The sequence below is a fragment of the Echiichthys vipera genome (genome assembly GCF_963691815.1).
Source record: "Echiichthys vipera genome assembly, chromosome: 11".
NCBI lineage: Eukaryota > Metazoa > Chordata > Actinopteri > Perciformes > Trachinidae > Echiichthys > Echiichthys vipera.
Genome location: NC_139836.1, coordinates 22,261,779 through 22,286,235, shown reverse-complemented (window position 1 = coordinate 22,286,235; position 24,457 = coordinate 22,261,779). Strand labels below are relative to the sequence as shown.

The following is a 24,457-nucleotide window of genomic DNA, read 5'->3' as shown; positions in this document are numbered from 1 at the left end:
ACCTAAATATATTAATGTTACATACATTAAACTAAGAAAACTAGAAAAAAACAAAAACCCATGTCAATATGTGGAACCAGTGAATACATTTTCTGCCAAATAAAAGACTAATTGTTACAGCTCAAGTTTCATTAAAAAAATTGGATGTATATGTATGTATATGAATCAATACAAGCTTTAAGCCAATCAACACATATGATAAAGTCAGCTTTTTTGTACCACCATTGCTACTAAAGATACAAAAGTCATGTTTGTCACATTCTTGTAAATCTTTTGTGTTCCAGTTGGAGAGAGCAGTGAGTCTTTATACTGTAGGAAACTTAGCTTTTACAGTACAATAACATGGTTTATCTAGTACTGTGATGCTTTTATCATATACGTCTCACCCAAAATACAGCTTCATAGGTCAGAAGCAGCTTCTAATGACCCATAATTATTAATAATAATATCTTAAACTGCCACTGTGCAGCCGTTTCACAACATTAAATATAACGGTCATACAACGTATATCGTTTTGGGAGTTATTGGCAATCGGCCTAGTCTGTGTTTGGGTATGACGAAGTGTTGGAATAAAACGGATGACTTGTTGGCTGATGCACTGGAAGTCAGACAGTGAGTCATTATTTAGCAGTTGCATTAATATTTTGGACTAGCATCTTTTCGGCACCGCCAAGACATGTTTTTTTCCCTTCAGCCATAATCCGATTTGTGAATTGACAGTGACTATGAAAAGACACTGTGCTGATCTAGGATCATCAGAGTGTTAAGCCCCTGTATCTCCATCCATTGTGATGCATGATATGACTGCCTTTAGAAACATGGAGTTTTTGATTCTTAAAAAAAAAATCTTATTCAATTTTTTTTTTTTAAATCTGATATTTGAAACTCATGCCAAATGAAAGAAATTCAGGAGGGAACATGGTGCAAAAGGACATTTCATTACAGATTAATTAGAAGCATGATTGCTGTACCAAGGCCGGCTTTATGGAACATGTAAAGTAGAAGTGGTGTGATAGATATCTGGATGTGGTGTGATAAGGCCGTGTTTTGCCTGCCTGCTGTGTCATCAATTTGCTGATGGTGTGTTAGTCTATAAAAGCAGATACTAGAAAATACAGAGCACCTTCTTACATATAGCCCCAGGCGACACACTGTAGCAATATGTACAAAGAATTGTCCTAAATCGTATTATCTATATTACACTGATCTAGACAATTATTATCATAATATATCCAGTGTTTCCCCCAGGTTTACAAAAAAAATTAAAGGAATCATGGTTTTCATGTGTTTCCAATGCACTGTAGCGAATTGCCTGAATGTTTCTTTTTTAGTGTACCAGTCAGGGTTTAATCAAACAATTTAATGGTTAGGTTTGTATTAAAAGGTCAATCCCCACATGGATAAACACTGATATCATACTCCTTTAATCCTTTGTTTTTTTGGGATGGTGAGAGCGACCACAGGCTCTGCATTTTGACGGCTTAAACAGCTGGATTCCTTAACCTCAGGGACAAAGTGAACCTCGTGTCCTGAAGTGTGTCAGGATAGCTGATTCATTCCAGTCTCCATCAATGCATTGGTTGCATGAAAGGCAGATTATGTAAACAACTTCAAGGCCATTTCTCATTATACATTTTCAACACATAATTTGATTCTCTGTTGTGAGAGAGCTTGTTCCATTATTTCTTTCACAAGTAACAGAAATAATGTTATTCTTATGCTGCAGGAAGCCGGCATTGTATTATGACTGCATAACATCCTTATGTGGTTTTGCCTCACGTGCCTTCAGGCAAATAAGAGAGAACAACATTATATGATAATCCTATAACAGCCCATTGCTAACCAAAAGACCCTTTACACCTACTAAGACTCAGCTTTTTCCTTTTCACATGTTTTTTATTCTTTCCTTTCTTTGTCCTGTCTTATTTCTTTTTTCATTTCCTTCCTTCATTCGGAATTCTCTATCACTGGCAGTACTTCTTTGTTTCCTTTAAACGGTCCTTTTCTGCAGAATCCAGCCATGTTCTCCGACAGTGCTGAAGGGTATTTTAATGCCTCAGCTTTTTATTTTGTAAAAGGACAAAATAGACCCAAAGCATGTCAAGGCCATGGAAGTTAATTTCTACCACAGAAAGACAAACTTTATGACAGCAAACTCTTGCTTCTGTCGTCAAGGACCATGCAGTCCCTTGAGCATTGTTGGCAATATTCTCAAACTGACCAGAATGCCGAGATATTGAGTCAAACTTTCATACACACACAACTGTTGGCTGTTGTCTTTTGGCTGCACAAATGTCTTTTGTGGGTTGAGCGGTGAGTTGAAAGATGTGGTTTTATTTCATTTAATTTTTTATTTGACCATGACCAGGCACAATTCAGGTTCATGCTCTCCTCTCCCCTTGTTTTTTAAACCAGCCATGTCTTTAAAAGGACAGCGTTCAGCAGAATGGCTGCAAATTGAATAAGTGTGAGTCCGCCCTCAGTTATGCCATTCTTTCTTTTGAATCACACAGCATGCCTTTCTATCTTTCTATCTGGTCCACACCTTCACAAACAATACGCTACTGAAAATACCTTGAAAGCAAGAGAGCCACCTCTCACTGCTCAATCAGGGATTAGATATAAAAATGTAAAACATGTAAAAACCGATAGTCTTCCCTATTTAACAAACTTTATCATAATTGCTGTTTTTTTTGTAGTGCTACCATAGATTGTAGTGCTACCATAGATTGTTTTAAATGATGACTCTAGGGATGGCAACGTCAGCCTTTAGGTGGGTTAGACACCACTTTGGTCCAGACTGAAATATCTCCACAACTATTGATTTGATAGGCATAGAATTAAGTAGAGTCTTAATGCGGAATCTTAATGGCTTTGGTGATTCACTGGCATTTCCTCTTGCACATCCATTAGGTTCACATTTGTGGCTTTTAGTGAAACCTCTCAACAGCTGTTGGATGGATTGCCAAGAATTTTGCTTAAGACATTCATGTCCACCTCAGTACGTAAGTTGAAACGACTTAGGTTACCCCTTGAAAGTGTAAATCAGGCGCAAAATCATCCCATGTTCTTTTTCGGCACTTACATACTTCAAATAAGCCATCGATACAGTTTTTTTGCGCATATAAACTATTAACTGAGTAATTGCTAACGCCGCAGACGTGGCTATCACTGGTTAACTCACGGCAGAATGGTGAAGTCATTAAAACGTCTTCTTAACCACTAATACTGCTCAAAATAACACCAAACCTCTACAGTAGAACGATAACTATCCTTACACATAAAACGAAGCGTCAATGGGCTCCTTCCTTTTGGATTGACTTTGGTAATTGACTTGAATGGACTAAGTGAGAGAGGACCTCGTACCGAGCCAGTAGGTAAGTCTTTCAAAACACTCTTTTAATAAACTCCAGGTTTGCTGAATGTATTGTTGGTGCTTCATTTTATGTGTAGGGACTACTATCATGCTGCTGCAGAGGTTTGGTGTTATTTTGAGCAGTATTAGTGGTTAAAAAGCCGTTTTAATGCCATCACCGTAATTCCCCGAACTAGTGTGCCACGTCCGGCTGTTAGCGACTCTACCTGACATCTCTGTTAATAGTTAAAACACGGGGGAAAAAAACCAAAATAAACCGTCTTGGTGGCTTATTTGATGTATGTCAGTGCCAAGAAAGACCATGGGATGATTTTTCAGCGAAAATATACTTTACTTTTCATGCAGCGCCATCGACAGGTCAGATTTTTACTTTGTCCAATATTTTGGTTTTTAACTACAATTCCATACTAATGACATACTACAATTCTGAAATAAGTTTGTATGTCAGCTGACATTGTAAATAGGATACCTGCTTAAAGCTGAAGTTGGGAACTTTCTTCGGAATCATATATGCTGTATGTTGAAAAGTAACATATTACCTCCATCTGTTGTCCCTGCTGCTCTGAGCCCTCTCTGTCTGCTCCTAATGATATCTGCTAGGTTCCAACGCGCCAGAACAGCAACAACCACTGTGCAGTCTCTGTCTGACCCAGCTCTGCTTACTGCTCTGACCTCTGAACGAGTATGTTTGTCCAGCTGGTGGGTGGGGCAAACTCTCATTTTACAGCTAAACAGTACACTTATATGTTTCTGAAAACACTTTCTGAAAGAAATATGCAATACAGTAACATAATATTATTTCACATTTGATTTGCACTGCTTAGCTTAGCTCTGATTGGTTGTCGTCGGGTGCAGTGAATCTAGCAGATGGCATTAAGAGAAGACAGAGAGAGCAACAATATTTTTTTTTTCACAGGTTCTGTCTCATTCTTCAGAAAGTTACTTACTTTAGATTTACAATCTGTTTGTAAGTAGTGCCATTGTGAGCATGTTAGCATGCTGGTGTTAGCATTTAGTGCAAGGTACTACTGTGCCAAAGTACAGCCTCACAGAGCTGTTAGCATGGCTGTAAACTCTTAGTCTTGTTTTAAAGTTTTGCAATATATTATCTGTATGCCTTTGTAAATGCCATTAAAAGTGTGCTTACACTGTCTTCGAAGTTGTGTGTATGTAAAAGAAAGCCAGCTATTGATTATGTGTGGGAGGGTGGACAGTGGGTAGACAATCTGCAAACAAAAGCTTCTGTAAAGTTGCCTCGTCATTTGATCATAACAAGAGGACGATACAAGGCGACTGAAGCGTGATTATCGGAAATCTTAAAGAAGGGTTGATTTCTCTTGAACATCAGTAGGCTGCTTGGCAGGTTCGTGTGAGTTAACCTGCACTTAGTAATGACTGTGGAGCAGCTATATCTATCTCTGCCTGCCTTGTGGTGACTGGCTCTCTGTTAAAGGAGGAGAGAATTAGACTGGGATTAGGTGTGATTAAGATGCTTTTGTTCACATGTAGGGGGTGATTGCTACTGTAGAAAGGTTATTTATAACACAGGCAGGACAAACCCTAAAGAAATCTCCTGCAGAGTTTGTAGCAAGTCTGTAATGCATAACGTTAGGGTTAGTGATATTTCTGAGACCATGAAGCAAGCCTTTTTGAGAGAAAGGATTAGGTTTCTGTGTAATAACATACTCTTTGCAAGTGTTTCTAATTGTATTCATTGATTTAATTGAAATTAATGCTACATTTGGACCATAAGGTCTATAACACTGCCAACTAGCTTGTCAGATAATTTCAAAGGGAGTGAACGCATAGGTGACCTTCAATTAATCGTCTTTCATAAGAATAGAGATGAGAGGATCAAAAAGAACATAAAATAGAGATGGGAAGGTGTGTACAGGAAGAGAAACAGTTACGTATTGTGAGAGAACAGTCTAGAGAACTGCTGTGTGTGTGTGTGTGTGTGTGTGTGTGTGTGTGTGTGTGTGTCTCTGTGTGTGTGTGTGTGTGTGTGTGTGTGTGTGTGTGTGTGTGTGTGTGTGTGTGTGTGTGTGTGTGTGTGTGTGTGTGTGTGTGTGTGTGTGTGTGTGTGTGTGTGTGTGTGTGTGTGTGTGTGTGTGTGTGTGTGCGCAGTATATACTGTATATATATATATATATATACTGCACACACACACACATGCACACACAATCCAGTTTTGGACATTGTTGAGCTGTGATCGCTGAAAGAAGAGGAGCCTAGGATGGATGATGTCGAGTTGGTGTGTGCTGAGACACAGAGGCAGTACTAACTGCTGGCTGTCTTGGCCTGGGGCAGCATTGCGCCATGCTGTGTGTCTCATTACTTGGTCCACCTCCTCAGACACATCCTGAATGTGTTAGGTGGTTTGGTAGGAGTGGTCATGGAAGGCAGACCATTGCATGCTGACCAGTGTACTGAAGGTGCTGCACAATCCATGTGGAGCCTGTGGCCATATTTGGACAACCTGTGTAAAATCGCTCACCGCTGCTGTATGACTCAAGCATGTTTTTGGTAACATTCAACACAGCCCCCGTGAAAGCGGGAGAGAAAAAAACTGCAGGGGGTAGAAGTGAGACAGTGTGTATTGACATCTGGACAAAGGCTGAATCTGATTTATGCCACACTAGACACACAGATTCATGATCTCAGAGACCGGCAAGCAAGCACAGAAGGCATAATGTGAATTAGGTATTGATGCAGGTTTCACAGCCAATGTGGGCATAGGAGGGCATGATGTAGCCTGTTTCACAGCTGGGACACAGGAGGATGATAAAGACTTACCTAACATCAAATGCTGAAGCAGGGACGGATCTCTGGTCTTGCAGGTATCATATACTGTAGATGCAGTCCTGTGGGAGACAACTGTGCTGAGCACGATTTAGTGTCAAAAAAGTATAAAAAATTGTCAGGCCAATTTAAATCCCAAAAGAATATTTTAACCCTTAAACTTAATTTTGAATAAAATATAAAAAACTTACTTGAAATTTGACTCTACAGCAGGCCAGATGTATCTGTTTTTAATTATTCCTGCATTATATTCCCTTTTTATTATCATATTCTTAATTGTTGAATTCTCATCTGATAGTCCCCCTTCTAAGCACACAGCACCCAAAGGCACGTAGGCCAAACTTGGGGACAAAGTAGGACAATGACTTTTTGAGATAATAACTAAGCCCTGGACTGTAACTCCAGCAACTCTGCACATTCAGACCTGACTACTACTATTGAAACCATTTTGTTGACGGTGCTTTCCTTCAGTCATTCTTTGACTGACAAAAGAAAACATGTTGCCAATAACTGACAGACGTATAATAGCAAACAGCTATCTTCTTTAACTTGCCAAATGAATGGACCAGATAATGCATAAAAGGGTTTTGAGTCTCAGTAGTGATCATTTTGTAACAGAAACTACAGTAAATGTTAACAAATTCGATGTCTCCATGAAGCAGAAAAACAAGCTAGTTATCTTAAGTTGTGAAACAGCATAGAGACTATACTCAGCCAAGTTGTTGTTATTTCTTTAATTGCGTGTGTATTAGTTTTGGGTGATAATTTAATATTATAATTGATCATGCCTTAATGGAGTTGTATCTTGATGACATTATATATTGAGGTATCGTAACATAAAATGAGAAAATACTTTTCATTTCTCAAGTATTTAATTTACACAACGATAGCCTATACAAAAATGCTTTACCATGTTATTATTTTATAAAGACCACTTAAGAAATTACCATAAATATATTGCTGCATTGTGATATATATAATTTTCCTACATTTTCATGTCATGACCTGTATCGGGATAAAAGTTTTTGTCAATATCCTACTGCTAGTACTGGTAGACATCCTACCATGAGGTTAAAACTGAAGGTACAAATCTGACTAAAGTGACCTTGTGGGTTTTCTTTTTGAATTATCTGTTTCATTTTAAATTTCAAATGTGCCCTGACTGTCAATTGGTTTTCCTTGCCACTTTTGGCCCTTGGATCAATGGTGTTTTGCATGGTGAAAGAAGGACATGATAGGATTTCCTCCCCCTTGCATTTCTCCTCTGCAAGGTTGTCTGCACAGTACAGTTCATAACAAAAAACGTAGGCATTCTGTACAAGCCTCTCAATGATCTGTCCTCTAATTACAGATAAGAAGGACCGAAATATGATTACATGACAAAATGTAATTAATTTGCATATATATATATATATATATATATACATATATATATATATATATATATATATATATATATATTTACTCTCCACACTCTCCACAGATCGTTTCTCGAGTCCCCTAAAATGCTGCTACATTGCTCCCAGAGTACGTCTCCTCACTTTTGTGTAGGGTTCATTATTTGTGTTTTTTAATTAAAAAAAGTTTTTATTTTGTCTGCTAAAATGGGTAATATAAATAACTTTTGTTACTTACATTGAGAGACTGGTGCATAACCAGCAGCTAAATTCTCTTTTCCCCACATTTCCCATAAATTGTTGTTATGAGAAGCATTTTCTAAGCTTTGCTTGTCGCCAGGAGGTCCCCATATGGTGTTAATTGCATGCACAATTCAATTTTTGATAAGTGTCTGTGTGTAAAATCCAAGTGAAAAACGGTTTAAACTAATTTAACTTTTAATCAGCATGGGTTGTTTGTATTGTGAAAATGGAAAGAAAAAAAATGAGCCTGCTCACCTGAGACTATTAGCAGTAGGAGTAGATATGAAACAATATTACAAATGTCAGTCTTGCACTGAACTCCTGTTTGTTTGGCAGGTGCCAAAGTTACGGCTGTGTGGATTTGATGTATTCATCCTCTTATTCAGACACGTATTGTACTCCTTATTACCTAAAATACTATTGTATTTGTGTTACAGTGTGTAGAACTGCTGTCACTAAAAACGGGCTAGATTCAAACTGAATCAGTAATTTCTTACTTTCTGTTTCTGTGTCACTTCCACTGCTCTTGTGGCTCGCCCAACACACTCAGTGCCTGCTAGATTTCAGATTTCTAAAAGTCTATATTGCATATAATTAACTGATGTTATTGTTGCAAAAAAAAATCCGTGATTGTGTTAAAAGATTCATCTCAGTTTTGAGTAAACACAGGCTGGTAGCGAAGCCATTTCTCAGGCTTTTCCGCTTGTTTTGCAACGCAGCTTGACAGCTCAGTAAAAACCTCTGAGCCCTTTGATCACGATATGCTCATTTCTGCATGGCTCCAATCCAAGAGGGAGTCCCACTTTAGTTACAGCTTGAGTAAGATAGAGCAACTTTATAGGGTATTTCTCAGTCTCCCTGGATCTTTAATGTCCTTTTAAAACAGATGCATATACTATTAAAGCAAAAGAGAGGTAAGGGACAGAGCGAGATAAAGATTACTGAGTAAATTGCCATGTTGAGTGAGAGAGCAGGATGCTGATACATAACTGGCCAGAGAAGGTTTTGAGTTTTGAAATCTAAAACTTTCAGAAGCAGATTTGTGTTCAGAAATGACGCTTGGGTAAACATGTCCAGAAATCAGAACTTTAATTCCACGTTAATCCTCTTTTCTGCAGCCCTGTCCATGGCTGACACGGTTGCCCCGTGAAAAAGCCTGCTACGGGTTTGGATCGCTGGCTTTGAAGTCCAATGTTTCTATTGGGGTCCCAGAGTAGTTATAACATGCTAGCTTTCCCTTGACACTTCATAGGATTAAAAACTCTGTTTGTTTGTTTGTTTCTATCCCTTCTTGGCAGATACAAGGTTTTCAACCAACTGCAATACATTATGACGTTAAAATACCAGTGTTTTACCAATGCATATATACGTTGTCTTTTGACCAGTTCTCTTGATCTCTTGATGTCCTGATCCAATCTGAACGTGTTGCATCAGTGTAGGTGCATCTTATGTATGCAGGTTGTACATCATGAATTCATGTTAAGACTCTCGTAAACATCATAGTGTGAATAATGATGTTGACAAAGCATCTTGGATGAAATGTCTTCGGCTCCACAGCTTGTTAATTTTCGTTTATGAGAGAGTTTATTGAGTTACTAATTTGTTTGCTTATTTAGGCATCCCAATTGTGCAGAAGGTTTACGCTTTTATTCCCTCAGGATTTGGTATAACAGCGATGGCTCACACTGAAGAGTTGAATCAAAAAGAAGTCAGATTATATGTTTAGTACATAGTCATTTTCACCAATTTACCGCTGCTGAAAATTGTATATAGAAAATATTGTAGTCTGAATTGATTGTAAGGGTCCAGTCGTGGGACGGGAAAAGGAGGAACCATGATTAACTTACAAATTGTGTTTGTGCTCCAACAAAAGGAGGGATTACTCAGAGGGTAAGCTTTTGCCCATTGTATTCAAAGCAACACCACCAAGGGTAACTGTTTCAATTTGGAGACAAAGAAAGCAAAGACGGTGTGTGTGTGTGTGTGTGTGCGTGTGCGTGCGTGCGTGTGTGTGCGTGTGTGTCTGTGTGTGTGTATGTGTGTGTGTGTGTGTGTGTGTGCAGAAGGAAAATAGTTTTCAGAGAGAGCTGCAGTAAGTGTTTGGCGATGCTTCAGAATGATGAATGATTTAATTTCATGTTTTGTTCTGCCCTTTGAACATATTAGTATTCCGTGAGTATTTTTGATACTCATAAAATATAATTGCAATATAACAATGGTAGGTAAGAATCGAACATTTTATCTAATTATTTATGATTTGCTTCATATGGTACTTAGTCATATTGCTGTCTCACTTTGTCCCGAGGTATAGACCAAGAAACGGTGTACCAATATGTTGCTTCACTGCTCAGACGAGGTCAACAGCTTTCTTATTAGCCTAATTTTTCCAGTTTTTTGCCCCGAGCATCTGAAAACAATGTCCTGTATCACCTCAAATAACAACCACACACATCAGTATGATTTTGTAGGTTTTTGTGTGTGTCGTCTGTTTATGCAGCTACAGTTTATCTTTCTATCACTCTTTATATCATCTGATCTAAGTGCTAAAGCACTACAGCCCCTACCTCATCAAACCTCCAGAAATGCAACAGGGTAGAAACCCACACACCCACCCACCCAGCCATTCATACACACACACACACACACACACACACACATATATACATACACACAAATCTATTTTTGATGCAGAAAGAGGTCTGGCCCTAGCGATTTTGCCTAACTTCTCTTTAACAATGCAGCACTGCTTGTCTTATGCTGGGCTGTTGCTCTCCCTGTGACTGCTGGGATTGCTTATTTTGATCCCTCTGCGCACATCCCCTTTGATTTGTATGTGCAGCACAGGCTTCTCTTAAGTGGTTACCTGTTAAGTCCACACATGCACACACACACACACACTTAGATCTCTGGGGGCAGCAACACCTGCCTGCATTTTTATATCCTGTAAACCCCGGGAAACAGAAAGACAGGAGAGCTTGTTGTGTTTGGTCACGCTTTAGATCACCAGCAAAGTAGTAAACCTATCTTGAAGCCCCTGGAATGAAGCCTGAAACAATAGAATGCATATGAAGGAGGTCAAATACAGTTGGCTTACCCACAGTTCTGATTAAGTGCTGAAGGAATATAAAGTAGTGTATAGCACCTGCCTTAAGTGTCAGTCTTTATCCTGTGTCTCCTCCCCATCAATCAGTCTTTCTTTTTCCTTCTTCAGATATCCGGGGTTTGCAAACCTTTATGGACCAGGCGTCTCGGCTGGGTTTGGATGTTTCCTTGCAGAGGGTGGACCGCAACGTCAGCCGAGTCTTTAATGATCTCTTCAACACAATGCGCACTGAGGAGCTCAACCGGTACCGGGACACTCTGCGGCGGGCCGTATTGCTCATGAGCCCCAGAGGTGCACAGGTGTTCATCCAGCAGGTAGGATCCATTGCTGAGTCTTTCCTTAATTAAGGGATCAAACACATTTCCCTGGCACCCCTATCTGACAGCTGATCCAACATTGTATTGCCTCAGCTGTCATTAATGGAAAAACGTAGCAAAATAATGAAGTAATAAGAGATATATTAGTTTTCATTGGGAACACGTCACCAAGACAGACTACTGGCACTTCCCTTGTTAAAGCTGATGAAACAAATTGAAACTGCCTGTCTCCACCGTATGGAGTTCTGACCCAAAGCAGATTGCACAGATCGGTTCTGTGTGTTTTGCCTTCAATATTGAGTTGGCCAGAAGAAAACATTTCAGGTGCCAATATTCTGCATCAAATGTTACAAATATATCTCTGGACAGTATTTTTGTATTTCTACAGTAAAAACATTCACTCAGCCTTCATTGCACTACTAGTGAAGGGAGTTCTTTTTACTGTACGGATCAGCACCACAACATAGAAACCCAGGCAAAGTTCAAGCAAGGTCAAAGTCAACTGTGTGTAGCCCCAGATGATTTACATTTGTCTTAGCTCCTGCACAGAAGCTAACTTCTCCTCTATACACTCCTTGCACATCCTGTTTGCTAATTATAGCAGTTTGAATCAGGAGAATGTGTAGGCGTTAATGCTTCCATCTTCAGCTGTAGTGCACATCTTTTCCTCTTTCATCTCACCTGCCTCAGTTCAAAGCTCATTCGTTAATCAGCTGCCCTCTCTTCCAACGTCCATAAGACATGAACTGCTGTGTCCACAACTGACACAAATTCCAGAAAACAAAAAGCAATTGGGTTCAATGTTATATTATAGAACATTTTTCACTATGTTCTCCTCACAAAGGGCAGACAGAAGTGAAAGGTTTTCCTTTAACTGTCTTCAGGGGTTTGATTCATTATAAGCTCTCAGTCAAACCATGTCGAGTAAGTTTGCACTACAGTGCTTTTGAATGATTGAAGAACACAATTGTGTGGCATTGACAGAGTTGAAGACTAAAAGAAAAATATGGCACCACACCCACCCCCCACCCCAGCAGTCTGCCTTTTTTAGGGGTGGCTAGGGGAGAAGGGGCGATAGAAGGTAGATGCCACACAGAAGTGGTTTAGATCATCTGAAAGCTGGGAACCTGAAGATTAATTTATGATGCAGCTCAGCACTGGACTAGATGAAAGTTAAAAAAAATCATGATGTATTGAAATGCTTTACAGAAGGCATAGAAAATATAAGTCCAGATCTTTTTTGTTTAATTGCATTTGACACTTGCTTGCATTAAAAGGTCACTGGAGGATAAAATAATGACATCTGACCGTATCATGCTGTATGTACTGCAATGCTGCCCATAACCAATTTTATGGAAACCCTTCTTCCAGAAATAAATTACATATATACATACATACATACATACATACATGCATGCATACGTACATACATGCATAGATTATACATGTGATCTTCTGATCTGACTCATTTAATCTCTCTTACCTTACAATTAGCTTCTTGTGAATGCTTCACTATTAATCTAAAAGTGAAGCACTTATAGACAAATCAGTGCACAGGTTTTGAATACACAACGTTTTATTAATGACACAATGCTTTGATCTTTTCCTATACTCCAGTGAATTATGTTTTAGTACCCTCACACACAAACTAATGCAGATATATTTTCATTCTTTTTTAATCTTGCCAAGTATATTCTTTATCATGACTTGTTTAATTAACAAGAGGCATCTTGGAGACTAAAAAAGAAGCACAGCTTCACGTTCAGCACAGATCCCAAATCATCCTGTGAATATGTTAATATATTAGAAGTGGTGGAGATTTGTTAATTCATCAAAGCTTCATTAATACCTCGGTAACTGTTGTCAAAGAGCGTATCCACTCCCCACTAGAGATACTTGGGGAGAAAATGTAAATATGCTAATATCTGAATGGAGAATAATGATGATGCCTTGGAGGGTTAAGTACTCATGAAGTGTTTCAGCACAAGAGAAGAAAAGTGAAGTTGCCATGGTGACTAGAGGTTGACTGAATGCCAGATCAAAAATTCATCACAGGGGACAAATCTGATGTTATTATGATGGTAATGTAAATGTTAAAAAATGTGTTAAATTGGTATGATTAATGGTATTAGAGGTCTTGATGATTTGCGCAAGGCGTGACAAAACGCATTAAGGTTGCGTTTATTATTAGTGAAACTATTTGAAGTTGGCTCTTAGCAGTGCTGTTTACCACAGAGACCTGCTCTGTTTCCTGCTTTACTCTTCATCTGTGTTTTCGGTGTATAAAAACCAATACAGTGTGAGAAAATACATGTTTTAATGGATATGAAATACAGTTTAAGGAAAACTCAAATAAAATCAGGAAAGCCTCTCTGATAAAAGTATGTCTTAAGAAGGGCTTTAAAGGGGATTGCTTACTCAACTGACCTGATTTCCTCTGGAAGATCATTCCTGTGCCTTGGGGTCAAGACTGCAAATGCTCTGTCCTCTTTGTCAGCCAGGACTCCTGAACAGACAATATACCTCTGCCCAAGGATCTGAAAATACGTATCTGGCACGAAGGGGGAATGGGGGCGTCTATCTGTGTCCAGGGGCCCATTTCTCATCACTGTCCATGACTACTTATACCTCTACAAGGTCAAGTGGGGGTCAGGGAAAAATGTCTTAATATGCACTGGGCAGATGAAATAGAGGCACCTTGTCAGGCCGACAGTTCATCAAAGGACTAGCCAGATGTTATTCATACATAACTATTCTTTCATTTTAAGTTCACCTGACCAACATGAAAGGACATAAGTGAATTAGCGAAAATCTCACTAACTAACGTATTCTATTCTATTCTATTCTGATAATGCTCTACATCCCTGAGTAACATATTCTGTCAGTTGCCACTGTCATTTCTTATGGGCTGAACAAGCTGTATATGTCATCGATAGTGTCTTGGGTTTTAAACAGCAACTCTAAGCTCTTGTTTTCCCCCATCCAGACAGTTGCCATCTTATCTTTCATTCACTTTGGTCATGAGAGAATGTAGCGTCTTCTGTCGGCTTCAGCGCCGCCCTGTCCCCGACACCCAACTACTCTCTGTTCCCTTCATGATAGGGGAACTTCACATGAGTCACACAAGCCTTTTAGGCCATAAAGTGGAACTTTAAGCTTTCAACTGTCCCATAGCTATGTCCTTGGGTTGTATTTGTGAATATTTGCTAAATCACGTACATAAAACATTGCACCTTTAGGTACAAAAACTTGACACATTTTATGAGTTACCAAAGTCACTCTCCAATTAATTGTCAACGGTGCAGCTCCAAGCTATATATCTTGGAGACACACAAATTAGATTTTTGGCTCTCTGAGTTCTGGCTTATGAAGATACAGTCCATTTTCACCACCATTGATTAAAAGGCTTTAAGGAAATACCTGGACTGAATGTGAATTGTGAAAATGAATAGTATGCCTTAATAGTAAGACTAATGTGTTAACATTAGAGTGAACATTTCAAGTGTTTTATTATTATCTGGAAGTGAGCAAGCAAGCCTTTCCAGGTTACAGTTATGAATTCAGTCTCATAGTTCTGTGAGACTGGTATGTATCAGCAGTTGTAATTTAACACAAGTTAAATATTTCATAATGCCTGTGTCCTATGGCATTTATTCTCTGTGCTTGTGGGACAAAAAACTGCTTAATGTGTTGATGTCAATTGAATTAGAATGGGTGGCATCAACTGGCCTGCATGCCTGCTTTGCAGGCCAGTTGATGGATGGAGCAGAGAGGCTGGGTGAGATCTGCTTCCTGTGCGGCAGCTACACCAAGCTAAAAGAGTGACAAGCGCTGTTGCCTGCTGCCAGGGAACGTGAGATGGAGAAAGAGATGCTGCAGTGGGTGGCAGATCGGTAAAAAGAGGAAGAGAGAGAGAGAGAAAGCATGCAAAGGAGGATGACAAAGGCGGATCAGAAATAAACAGTAGATGGATGTAGGGAGGAAAGGTCAAAGATGAGAAAAAGATAAGGAGCTCTTCCAACATAAAGCACTTCTGTGTGAAACAATAATGGATAACATCTAATGGAAGAGATGGGAGTGAAGTGAGACAAAAGAGATGAGTGCCGAGAGACTGGACTCGAGTATGGTTCCTGAAGGACTGGATGTATTTATTTAGAAGAGATGTTTTTTAAAAACAGTGGGAAAAGATAGCTTTGTGCGAACAGATAATTAAGGAATGGGTTTAGACAGCTGAAAGCATTTGAAATATCTACCCTGTGAAAGTGTGAATGCAAGCCAGGTTGCACATGTAGAAATTTGAAAACTTGTTCACAGGTTTGTCATACATTTCCCCTTCTGTGACAGTTTATATGAATTCAGTTAGTTAGTTTGTTTTCCTAAAAATAATCAGCAGAGGCAAGATTGCACATTGTTATTATCTGTTCCTTTATACTTGAATGAAAAACTTGTTTCCATAACACGCTGCAAGTTCATCTAATGACATTTATTAAAACCTGCCAGAGCTCATAATTACTTATTGTACAGTAAACACTGGACTGTGACATTTGCCAGCCTGTCTAAAAGCAGAATGCCCTGCTTACAATGCCCTTACATTGGTGCTGGAATGAAAAATTGCCAGAACTGGTGACCCAGCTGTGGCACATAGGGGATATACTGTCCTTAAGGGGCGACTGTGGCTGTTGTTAGGAGGTAAATCGGGTTGTCATCGTTCGATCCCTGGCTCCTCTAGTCCATATGTCAAAGTGTCCTTGGGCAAGAACCCCAAATTGCTCCCAAAGGCTGTGCCTTCGGTGTGTGAATGTGGGTCTGAATGATTAGGTTATCTCCTGATGAGCAGATGACAGCCTCTGCCATCATTGTATGAATGTGTGTGTGTAAAAGAGTGAATGTGGCAAGTAGTATGAAAGCGACTAGAGTGATCGGAAGACTACAGAGGCGCTATATAAGTCCAAGTCCATTACCCTGTCTATAAGAGCAAACATTATCATTGTTCAACTTTGTTATGAAACCTGTTTTTTGCCCTACATTTTATTTTACATCCTAAATAAAACCTATAAAACTGCCATGTCATCAGAGCTCCATGTGAACAATAATATATAAGGTATATATATGCTCTACCAGCTTTATTAAAATTCAGCTTATATTGAAGCATCACAAATAATGTTCCAATAATGAACTATATCAAATAATATAGATCTTTGAAAGGCCCCATTCTGCCCAACAAGTACTTTTACTTTAATAGTACTAAGTAAATGTTGTTGTTAAAACCTTATTACTTTAACTTTAGAGAGATCTTGATTTAAAGATTTTTTATTTTTTTTAAAGAGTGGTATTGCTACTTTTACCTAAGTAAAAGATCTACTCTACTAGTACTTTTTCCACCATTGCTTTGCATTACCTATTTTCTAAATGGCAACGAAAGCATGGAAGGGCTTTCAACACATGTCTGTGTACCAATTTGACTGAGTGGCAGACAAGTTTGCTGTGTTGGAAGCATATTCACTTGTCAACACATGAGACCATGAATCAGATTGAACCCTTGTGACTTTTGAATGTGAGACGTAATAAACACATTTGCCCTTGCTTGGAATTGTGTTTTGATGCCAAGGACTCTTCCAACTTGTTGTCAGAAACGCTTGTGGATGGTGATTTAAAAGCGGTCTGAGTTGACATGCTATTACGGCGTGCTTTGGAAAAAGACAGCAATAATGGCTTTTCATGTTTGGATAATTCAGTGTTGTTGAAATGACGGCTTGTAGAAGCATAACACACGCACGCACGCATCTACGCACACACGCACACACACACGCACGCACGCACGCACACACACACACACACACACACACACACACACACACACACACGCACACACACACACATACACATGCATACAAGCATGCAAGTCTCATACAAATTGTTCTATCATGAAAGAGTCATAGATGCCTCTTGACAGTAAGCGCTCACTTTAACAGTGGCTATGGGTAATTTTTATTGATTGCTTCCAATTTCATGTAAAGGTGAAGTTACAAAATAGACAGCAGACATTGTTCAGTATCTGTCGGTCACCTTGTCAGTGCAAATATTACTCCTTGTTTGTCCGTAGCACTTAAGTTATCAAACTGCAAAAAAGGTCTCAAGCCTTTCCACTTCTTTCCAGTAAACAATAATCCCCTGGATCCAGACTGTGCCTAGTACTTTCCATCTGCAAACTAACCTGCTTTTATTTTTTCAGTTTTTGACATTATTTCTTAGATTTAAGAATCAAGCAAAACCTACTAATATCTGATATCAAAGACAATCACAAATCTTAAATTATTGCACTTGTGCCATTTAAGTTTTCTTCACATTTGTCTAAATATGCAGCACAGTTGTGTCTTGGCACCTGGCGCCCCTCTCAGACGAAATAAAGCTGGCTATGACCTGGAAGTGTTTGTCCCAGCATGACTCATTAACCTGACACAAAGAGCATGGTGTTGGTGCAGGGGAGCATAGAACTGGCACAGACAACATCCTTTGCACTCATGCACACACGCAGAAGGCTGCCCAAACACGTGCACACCTTCACCGCGTCACCCCTCATTCCTCCCCTAGATCCATCACTGCCAGTCCTGTCTACACCCCCTCCCTTAGTGCTAATGAGTTAGGCCAGGTATAATTACAAAGCTCCAAAAGTACTTCTCAGCCTGCTTTTTCTTTTTTTTTAAACAGCACAGAAACACACTTGCAGCCACGCAGAAGATTCAATCAGACTGGCCCAGATGTAGTGTGTTACTGATTGAGTGGCATCATTTGAAATGTAAAGCTGGCAGAGTTTATGGAGGAGACAAACAAAGCATCACATTAGGGATGGCCAATACTTAGCAAGGGGGAGGTGGAGCTAGAGTTTTGAATAGAGGACACCGTAGGAGACACAATACTGTTTCAAGATTATCTCTGTATATACAGACAATGGGCGCAGTCTGGGGATTTAATCATGTTTGCTGATTGCATTATTCTTTATGCAAAAATACACTTTAGTTGATGAGAGATTTATCATTCAAACGTGTTTTAGGTTCAGTTATGCTACAGCTTGAAAGTGATAAGAAGAAGAAGAAGAAGAATTACTTTATTTTTATCCCACACGGGGAAATTCAATTTTCACTCTTATTATCATACATGTTACACACACAGGCCCGAAATACACACATGCACAACCAGGACCTATACATGCAATTGAGGAGAGGTGTTAGAGCGAGGGGGCTGCCAGTGACCAGCGCCCCGAGCAGTTGGGGGTTAGGTGCCTTGCTCAACAGCACCTAGGCAGTGCCCAGGAGATGAACTGGCACCTCTCCAGCCACCAGTCCACGCTCCATACTTGGTCCACACAGGGACTTGAACCAGCACCCTTTGGTTCCCAGCCAAGTCACCTATGGACTGAGCTACTGCCGCCCCATATACCATATAGCGGGCCCTTTTGAAAAAATAAATGCATTTGTGCACTTATTTACGGATTACAATATTTTTATAAAGTTATTACATAATAGGATTTGTATGTATGTGCTATTAAGCACCATCTATTAATGTAATTGACCGTTTTTTGTAAAGCTGCAATACGTTTCACTTATCAAACAGCTAACCAAGGACAGTAGATAAGGATTGACTTTAGCCAGAATCTCTAAATACAATGCATGTGTGAAATAGGTTTTAAATTCCTATGGCCATGTAAACGCTACACTCCCAACGTATTCTCTTCAACCGGTCTGTGATAGGATGATGATCTTGGAAATATGACAGGGACAGATTTGTAACTTGAGAAATACAGTATGACATTCTATTTAACACCGTGAAACTGTGGACCGTTAAGTTAAGGCAACAAAAGGTGACGTTTAGGGTTAGGCATTAAAACAAATTGATTAGGATTAGAATAAATGTTGTGGTTTTTCTTGGTACTTCCTGGACTCAACCACTGGTCCCCTTTTGAAAGTCCTGTGTTTTGGGACCCGTCCACCCTGACCCTATTTAGAGTTAAACCCTATTTTACTACATCACCTGATTTACTCCTTTGCTCCAGACCTAATTTCTTCAGTAACAAAAAATGTGTAGTACACACATATTACAGCTTGTTACTTTTCGTAGATATATGTATGATCAGTGAAGAAGAACAGCCTGACACTCCCTTGTGTCGGCCCTATAATAAATAACGCATATTTATCCATCCAACACACCAGCAACTTGCATGTTGAGCTTTAAATTGGTACAGATCAACTAAAATGCATTAATCTGTCTAATCCATGTCAAAAATAAATGTATACAATGCACGTATACTTAAATCATGTTCCACCATAAACTAGTCCACCAATGTATGAGGGAGCACTGGTTACTGGGACAGATTAATCAGAGTGTTGTGACCTCAGTGATCATCTGTTGAAGGCCAGAGGTGAAGAGAAGTGTGAAGTTTATCTCTCTTACCATTCACTGGCCTCGCTCCCTCCTGGCTTAACTCTCGCACCTTTGGACCCCTGTCCCCCTCTGACCCTCACCGCTGCTCCTCCATTCCATTTTCCTCCCAATAACAGCGTGACAAATTGAGCCTGCCAGAAAACGATCTATCATTGTCCTACATCTCATCCTCCTCTGCCCTCTCTTCCCTCCTCTTGTCTCTTTTTTTGTCTCTTTCCCCTTCCGTCCCTTTTCCTCTTTGTGTTTCTACCATCTTAATGGTTCCATGTTTTCCTCTACATGGGCACTTTATCTTTCTGCCCTTGAACGCCCATCCACCCCCCAGCTCCTTTTTCTCTTCTCTCTTATTGCACTGTATGCTTTTGTCTATGTATACATGTCTCCTCCGATGTTCATGTATCCTCTCCCTCTTTGCTAATGTACCGCAATATTCTATACACTGTATAATCTATCTTTGTTCTTCCATTTCTCTGGTGGTGTTACTGATGATACATTACCGTATAGCTATATATACACACAAATTAAAAGAAAATGAGAGAAAAAAATTATAAATACTTGATTTATTCTAAAATTCTGTTATTTTATATTGTTCAGAATTTGATGGAATATGATCTTCGGCTAAACCACTGCTGTACTAGAATGTTTTTTTTTTAATAACCAAGGCACTTCAACAACAACCTTTATTTTGGGAAAAAAAACAGTGAGCAGAGAACACTTTCATGAACGACAATGCTCCCTGTCACACTGCAAAACAGGTTAAGCAGTTCTTTTAAGCCAAGGATATTGAAACAATAAAATGGCCAGCCAAGAGTCCAAAGCTATACCCCATAGAGAATCTCTGGAAAATCGTCAGCGACAAATATATGGCTAAGAAACCCACTAAAGTTACTGAACTGTGGCAGATATTGCAAGAAGAATGGGCCAAGATTATAGATTTGTTCTCTAACTTTGATCTCCAGTGTATTTTATGGTATATTTAACAAATCATTTCCAATACCATCCCTGGATTGAAGCAAAACAATTTAGCTGGTGTGACTGAATTGGACAACCTCTTGTGATTTTTCCCCATAATAAGTGTGGTGAATGGAGAAACTTTAGTGCATACATTGAAAACATTAATTGCTTTTCATGATGAATTTACTTTACAAAATGGAAGGTAAATAATACATAGCTCTCTCTTTGCCCATGATCAATTAGTGGTACCTTCTGGGAGCTGGAGGTGTACCCCAGCAATACTCCTGTGTCTGGGAGTTTCAAATATTCAGCACATGTTTGCTATGCATACATTACCTCCAACAGCACAGCACTTCGTAACAAAGTAGTTTACTCCAACAGAATCTAAATAAAACCTCCTCTTCTGGTACATATTTCATGGAAGGGCGGAATAATCAAGAGAAACGGTTGTATATCCAAACCCTGGTATTAAAATGGAAACCGGGGCAGTTGGCAAGCTCTTTCCATGATGGATTGTTATTACTTGCGCAAGTATGAATCATCTGATGAAGTTAAAGAGCTTTTCATAAATAATTTGCCTTTTCATAAGTAATGCTAGAGAATTAAAACTGTGGTGTGTTTGAGATGATGGCCTATACCTTCACATTAATCAATGTCAGGATTTTTTTAAATGTGGGAAAGGGCCTTCAAAGGGTAAACAACTTGAGCGTTGTTTTACCGATAATGGTGGTGGTAAAAGTGATTATCATGATGATGAGGATAAGGGAAGTGATGAAAACAACAGTATTGGCACCACTTCCCCACAATTGATAGCTTCCTAGCCTCTACTGTATGACCACTCTAACCTTGTCCTTTACGTCTCTGCTGAGTAAGAAAAGGAAATAATACAGCCGTCAGGGTGTATAGAACAAAAACCCTTCTCAGTTTATGTATTTCAGTGGCAGCACCTTAAACAAAGTCTTGTCTTGACAGAGGGTGATAAACTTTGATTGATGTTTGTGATTATGAGTCATGCTTAGCATTATTGAAACAGTAAACCTCTTGGGCAAATTTTATTTCTTCAGGAAGGAAAATGGTTAATCTTGTAAAAGGCACCCGCTGAAGTCGATCTCATTTATCTGGTGACCTCTAGAGTTGTACATAAGTGTCAGAAGTCCTTTAAATAGCAGGTGCTTCTCTAACAGAGCCTGTTGTTTTCGTTTTCTTTCAGCCAACCATAAGAGCAGAGCACAAATAGTGCACACTACATGTTTAATAATATGATTTTTGGTTGTAGGGACAGTCAAGACATTTAACTCTCTATAAAACACTTGTGGTTCATATTTTTGTTAAATTGAAAGCCTGGAAAACACAGTTACTTTGTCTGTATATGTTAATAGCTTTATCACTCTGTAAATTTGTCTCCCTGCAGCATAATATGAGATGCAATTATACCAAAACCCTACAATATTGTTGGAAAGTTCTGTCTCTGTGAAATTGTTGCTGTGGGCTCGGGATTATTGCCCAATTCCCAAGTCGCAGACTCAAAATAAAGTAAGAGTTATAAGGGTAATTGCAAAGCCAACCTCTTGGAAAACAAGAATTGTATTGGTACCCACAGCACAAACAGAGCTGTATAAAAGATCCGGAGCGGAGAAAATGTTCAATCAAAGTACAGCCCTAGTGGACAAAAATATGAATATAAACTCCCGTTCAGGTGTCCTATGACCCTTTTCTTACCTGTTTTACTGGCTTGCTCTTTCCTGTCTCCTATTCTAACATGTGCACATGCATATTCATATGTTCCTTTGATGTCTTGTTCACAGGTCTGTGTTAACACACATTTGAAATAAAATAACCATATACTGTCGTGTTAACTACTGCATGTAAAGATATGCAGCTGGCATTATGCAGCAAGGAACTATAATCTGTGTGCCATTTAGGACATTTTCCAAAAATATACCAGCAGCATGAATTATTTTATAGAGATATTTTGAGTATCTTCAGGAAATCACCAGACCAGTTTGATATTGCTGCTTTTCTAAAATGTGCTTGTTTGCCTAAGGTTAGTTAGTTATGAAATCATTTACAAGTAAACAAGAAACTATTTGTGTTGAACAACATTCACTGTGAGTAGTTTACAGTTACACATAATTTGTCTTAAATTCTAAAGATATATACTGTAGATCCCTATATATCCGTAAGCATGCGTATTGTGCATTTGATCACAACCACTCAATGAGGCTATTATTCATGCAACAGTTCATCAACACTCCTGAAACCTGCTGTTTCAGTGAAGAGTTTATCCCACCAGCCTGTGGGAGTTTCATGCGGCCATGAGTGGATTTACTTTGCATTGGGAGCATTGATTAACTTCCTTAACTGATTTTGACATAAAAACCCAAAGAGCACTCTAGAGAGAATAAGGGAATGTATAAATGAGCACAAGGGACATATTTTGAATTTTAACAATCTGCAAAGAATGTTGCTTGATGTTATTGTGCCAACACCCATCTGTGATCTAGTATTTAATTTAAGCAATAGGGAGCTGAATTATTTCAACGTAGTCATGTCAACAGACCTCCTGTCAAATTAAAATGTCAGCCATGTCAGAAATGTATTTCCTGAATCTGTGAATCCATGTTTTGGCTTTTGTTTCCACCTGTTTGCCCTTCTAAACCCTTGTTTACTGTTCTCCCAAGGGGTACCCCTAAAGCTTTTCCTGAAGAGCTCTCACTTCTATTCTCTGTCCCTACGTTTCGTCACGTGATAAATATTTTTGCATACACACACACACTCACAAGCAAGCAAGCATGCAGGCACACACTGGCATAACATGACGGGGTCACTGAGGTGCTGCAGTGCTGCTTTTGACCATGGGCATTGGGACTGTGTCTGTGATTTCACCCCAAGCAGATAAAAAAAACACTTGAGACTTCCAAGGTCTCCCAGACTTGCTGTAAAATAAACATTTGCTGTCTCATTACATTAACCCCCACAGTTACAACTACGTTTAAAGCAACATACCAGTTTCACTGCATACCAGATATGAGGATCGACGGTTATCATGCCCTGTACATTTCCTTATCTCCTTACAATTATGACGGATACATTTCTCCACATTCTTCCATTAAAAAAAATAAGTTTCAAGTTTTAATTATAAGACAGGGTTTGTTCGGCCCCCAAAAGCAACCTTTCAGGGTCATTGTAAGTCATAATAATAATAATCAAGCCTAATTCTGTGAATCCATAAGTTTGTTATTGTACCATGCAAATATCATACCATTACCACCCTAGTTACAACGGAAGGATGTAGCAGAGCTGTTGGAAAGTAGTTAATATTTACAACCACACAGACTGATTGGCATTTAAAAACTGCAGAATTAAAGTCAAGGTTTTCCTGCCCTTTCTCTTTTTCAGAAGAGTTGTCATGTCACTGCTACATTCAACTGAAAACTCCAATTTATTAGATTATAAAGATTTTGATGAAGTCAGCCTTTCATGCCCTTCATTCTTTCTCTATCTTTCTCTATCTTTGTCTTTCTTTCTCCTCAAGTCTTTTTTGATCTCTTCCTCTAATTCTCTTGGTAGTGCAGTTATTGAGCTGATAAGTAAACTTTAATCTAACTGACCAATTTGTTGCTTGGTCTCCTGTAGACTGCTTCCCACACACAGTAGTTCCTAAAAGCACTTAGAATCTGACTTTGGATTCATTTAGGTTCACTTCAAAATGAAAAGTCTCTCTGTGGGCTGTTTTTGGAAATCTTTAAGGTGTTTATCCAATGACACACATTTCAACAATCCACAATCCCTTTCACTTAAATTGAAATGTAATATAATGTAAAAA

General features: G+C 39.1%; 1 protein-coding gene across 1 annotated transcript in view; it reads left to right on the top strand.

The window, feature by feature from the left end:
- The window catches only part of grid1a (glutamate receptor, ionotropic, delta 1a), a gene marked incomplete at both ends in the record, with an annotated part of 214,690 nt that overhangs the window by 132,006 nt on the left and 58,227 nt on the right, over positions 1–24,457 (top strand). Inside the window, 1 exon segment of the mRNA XM_083923323.1 lies at positions 11,030–11,235. Coding sequence (XP_083779449.1) covers positions 11,030–11,235 — 206 coding nt within the window.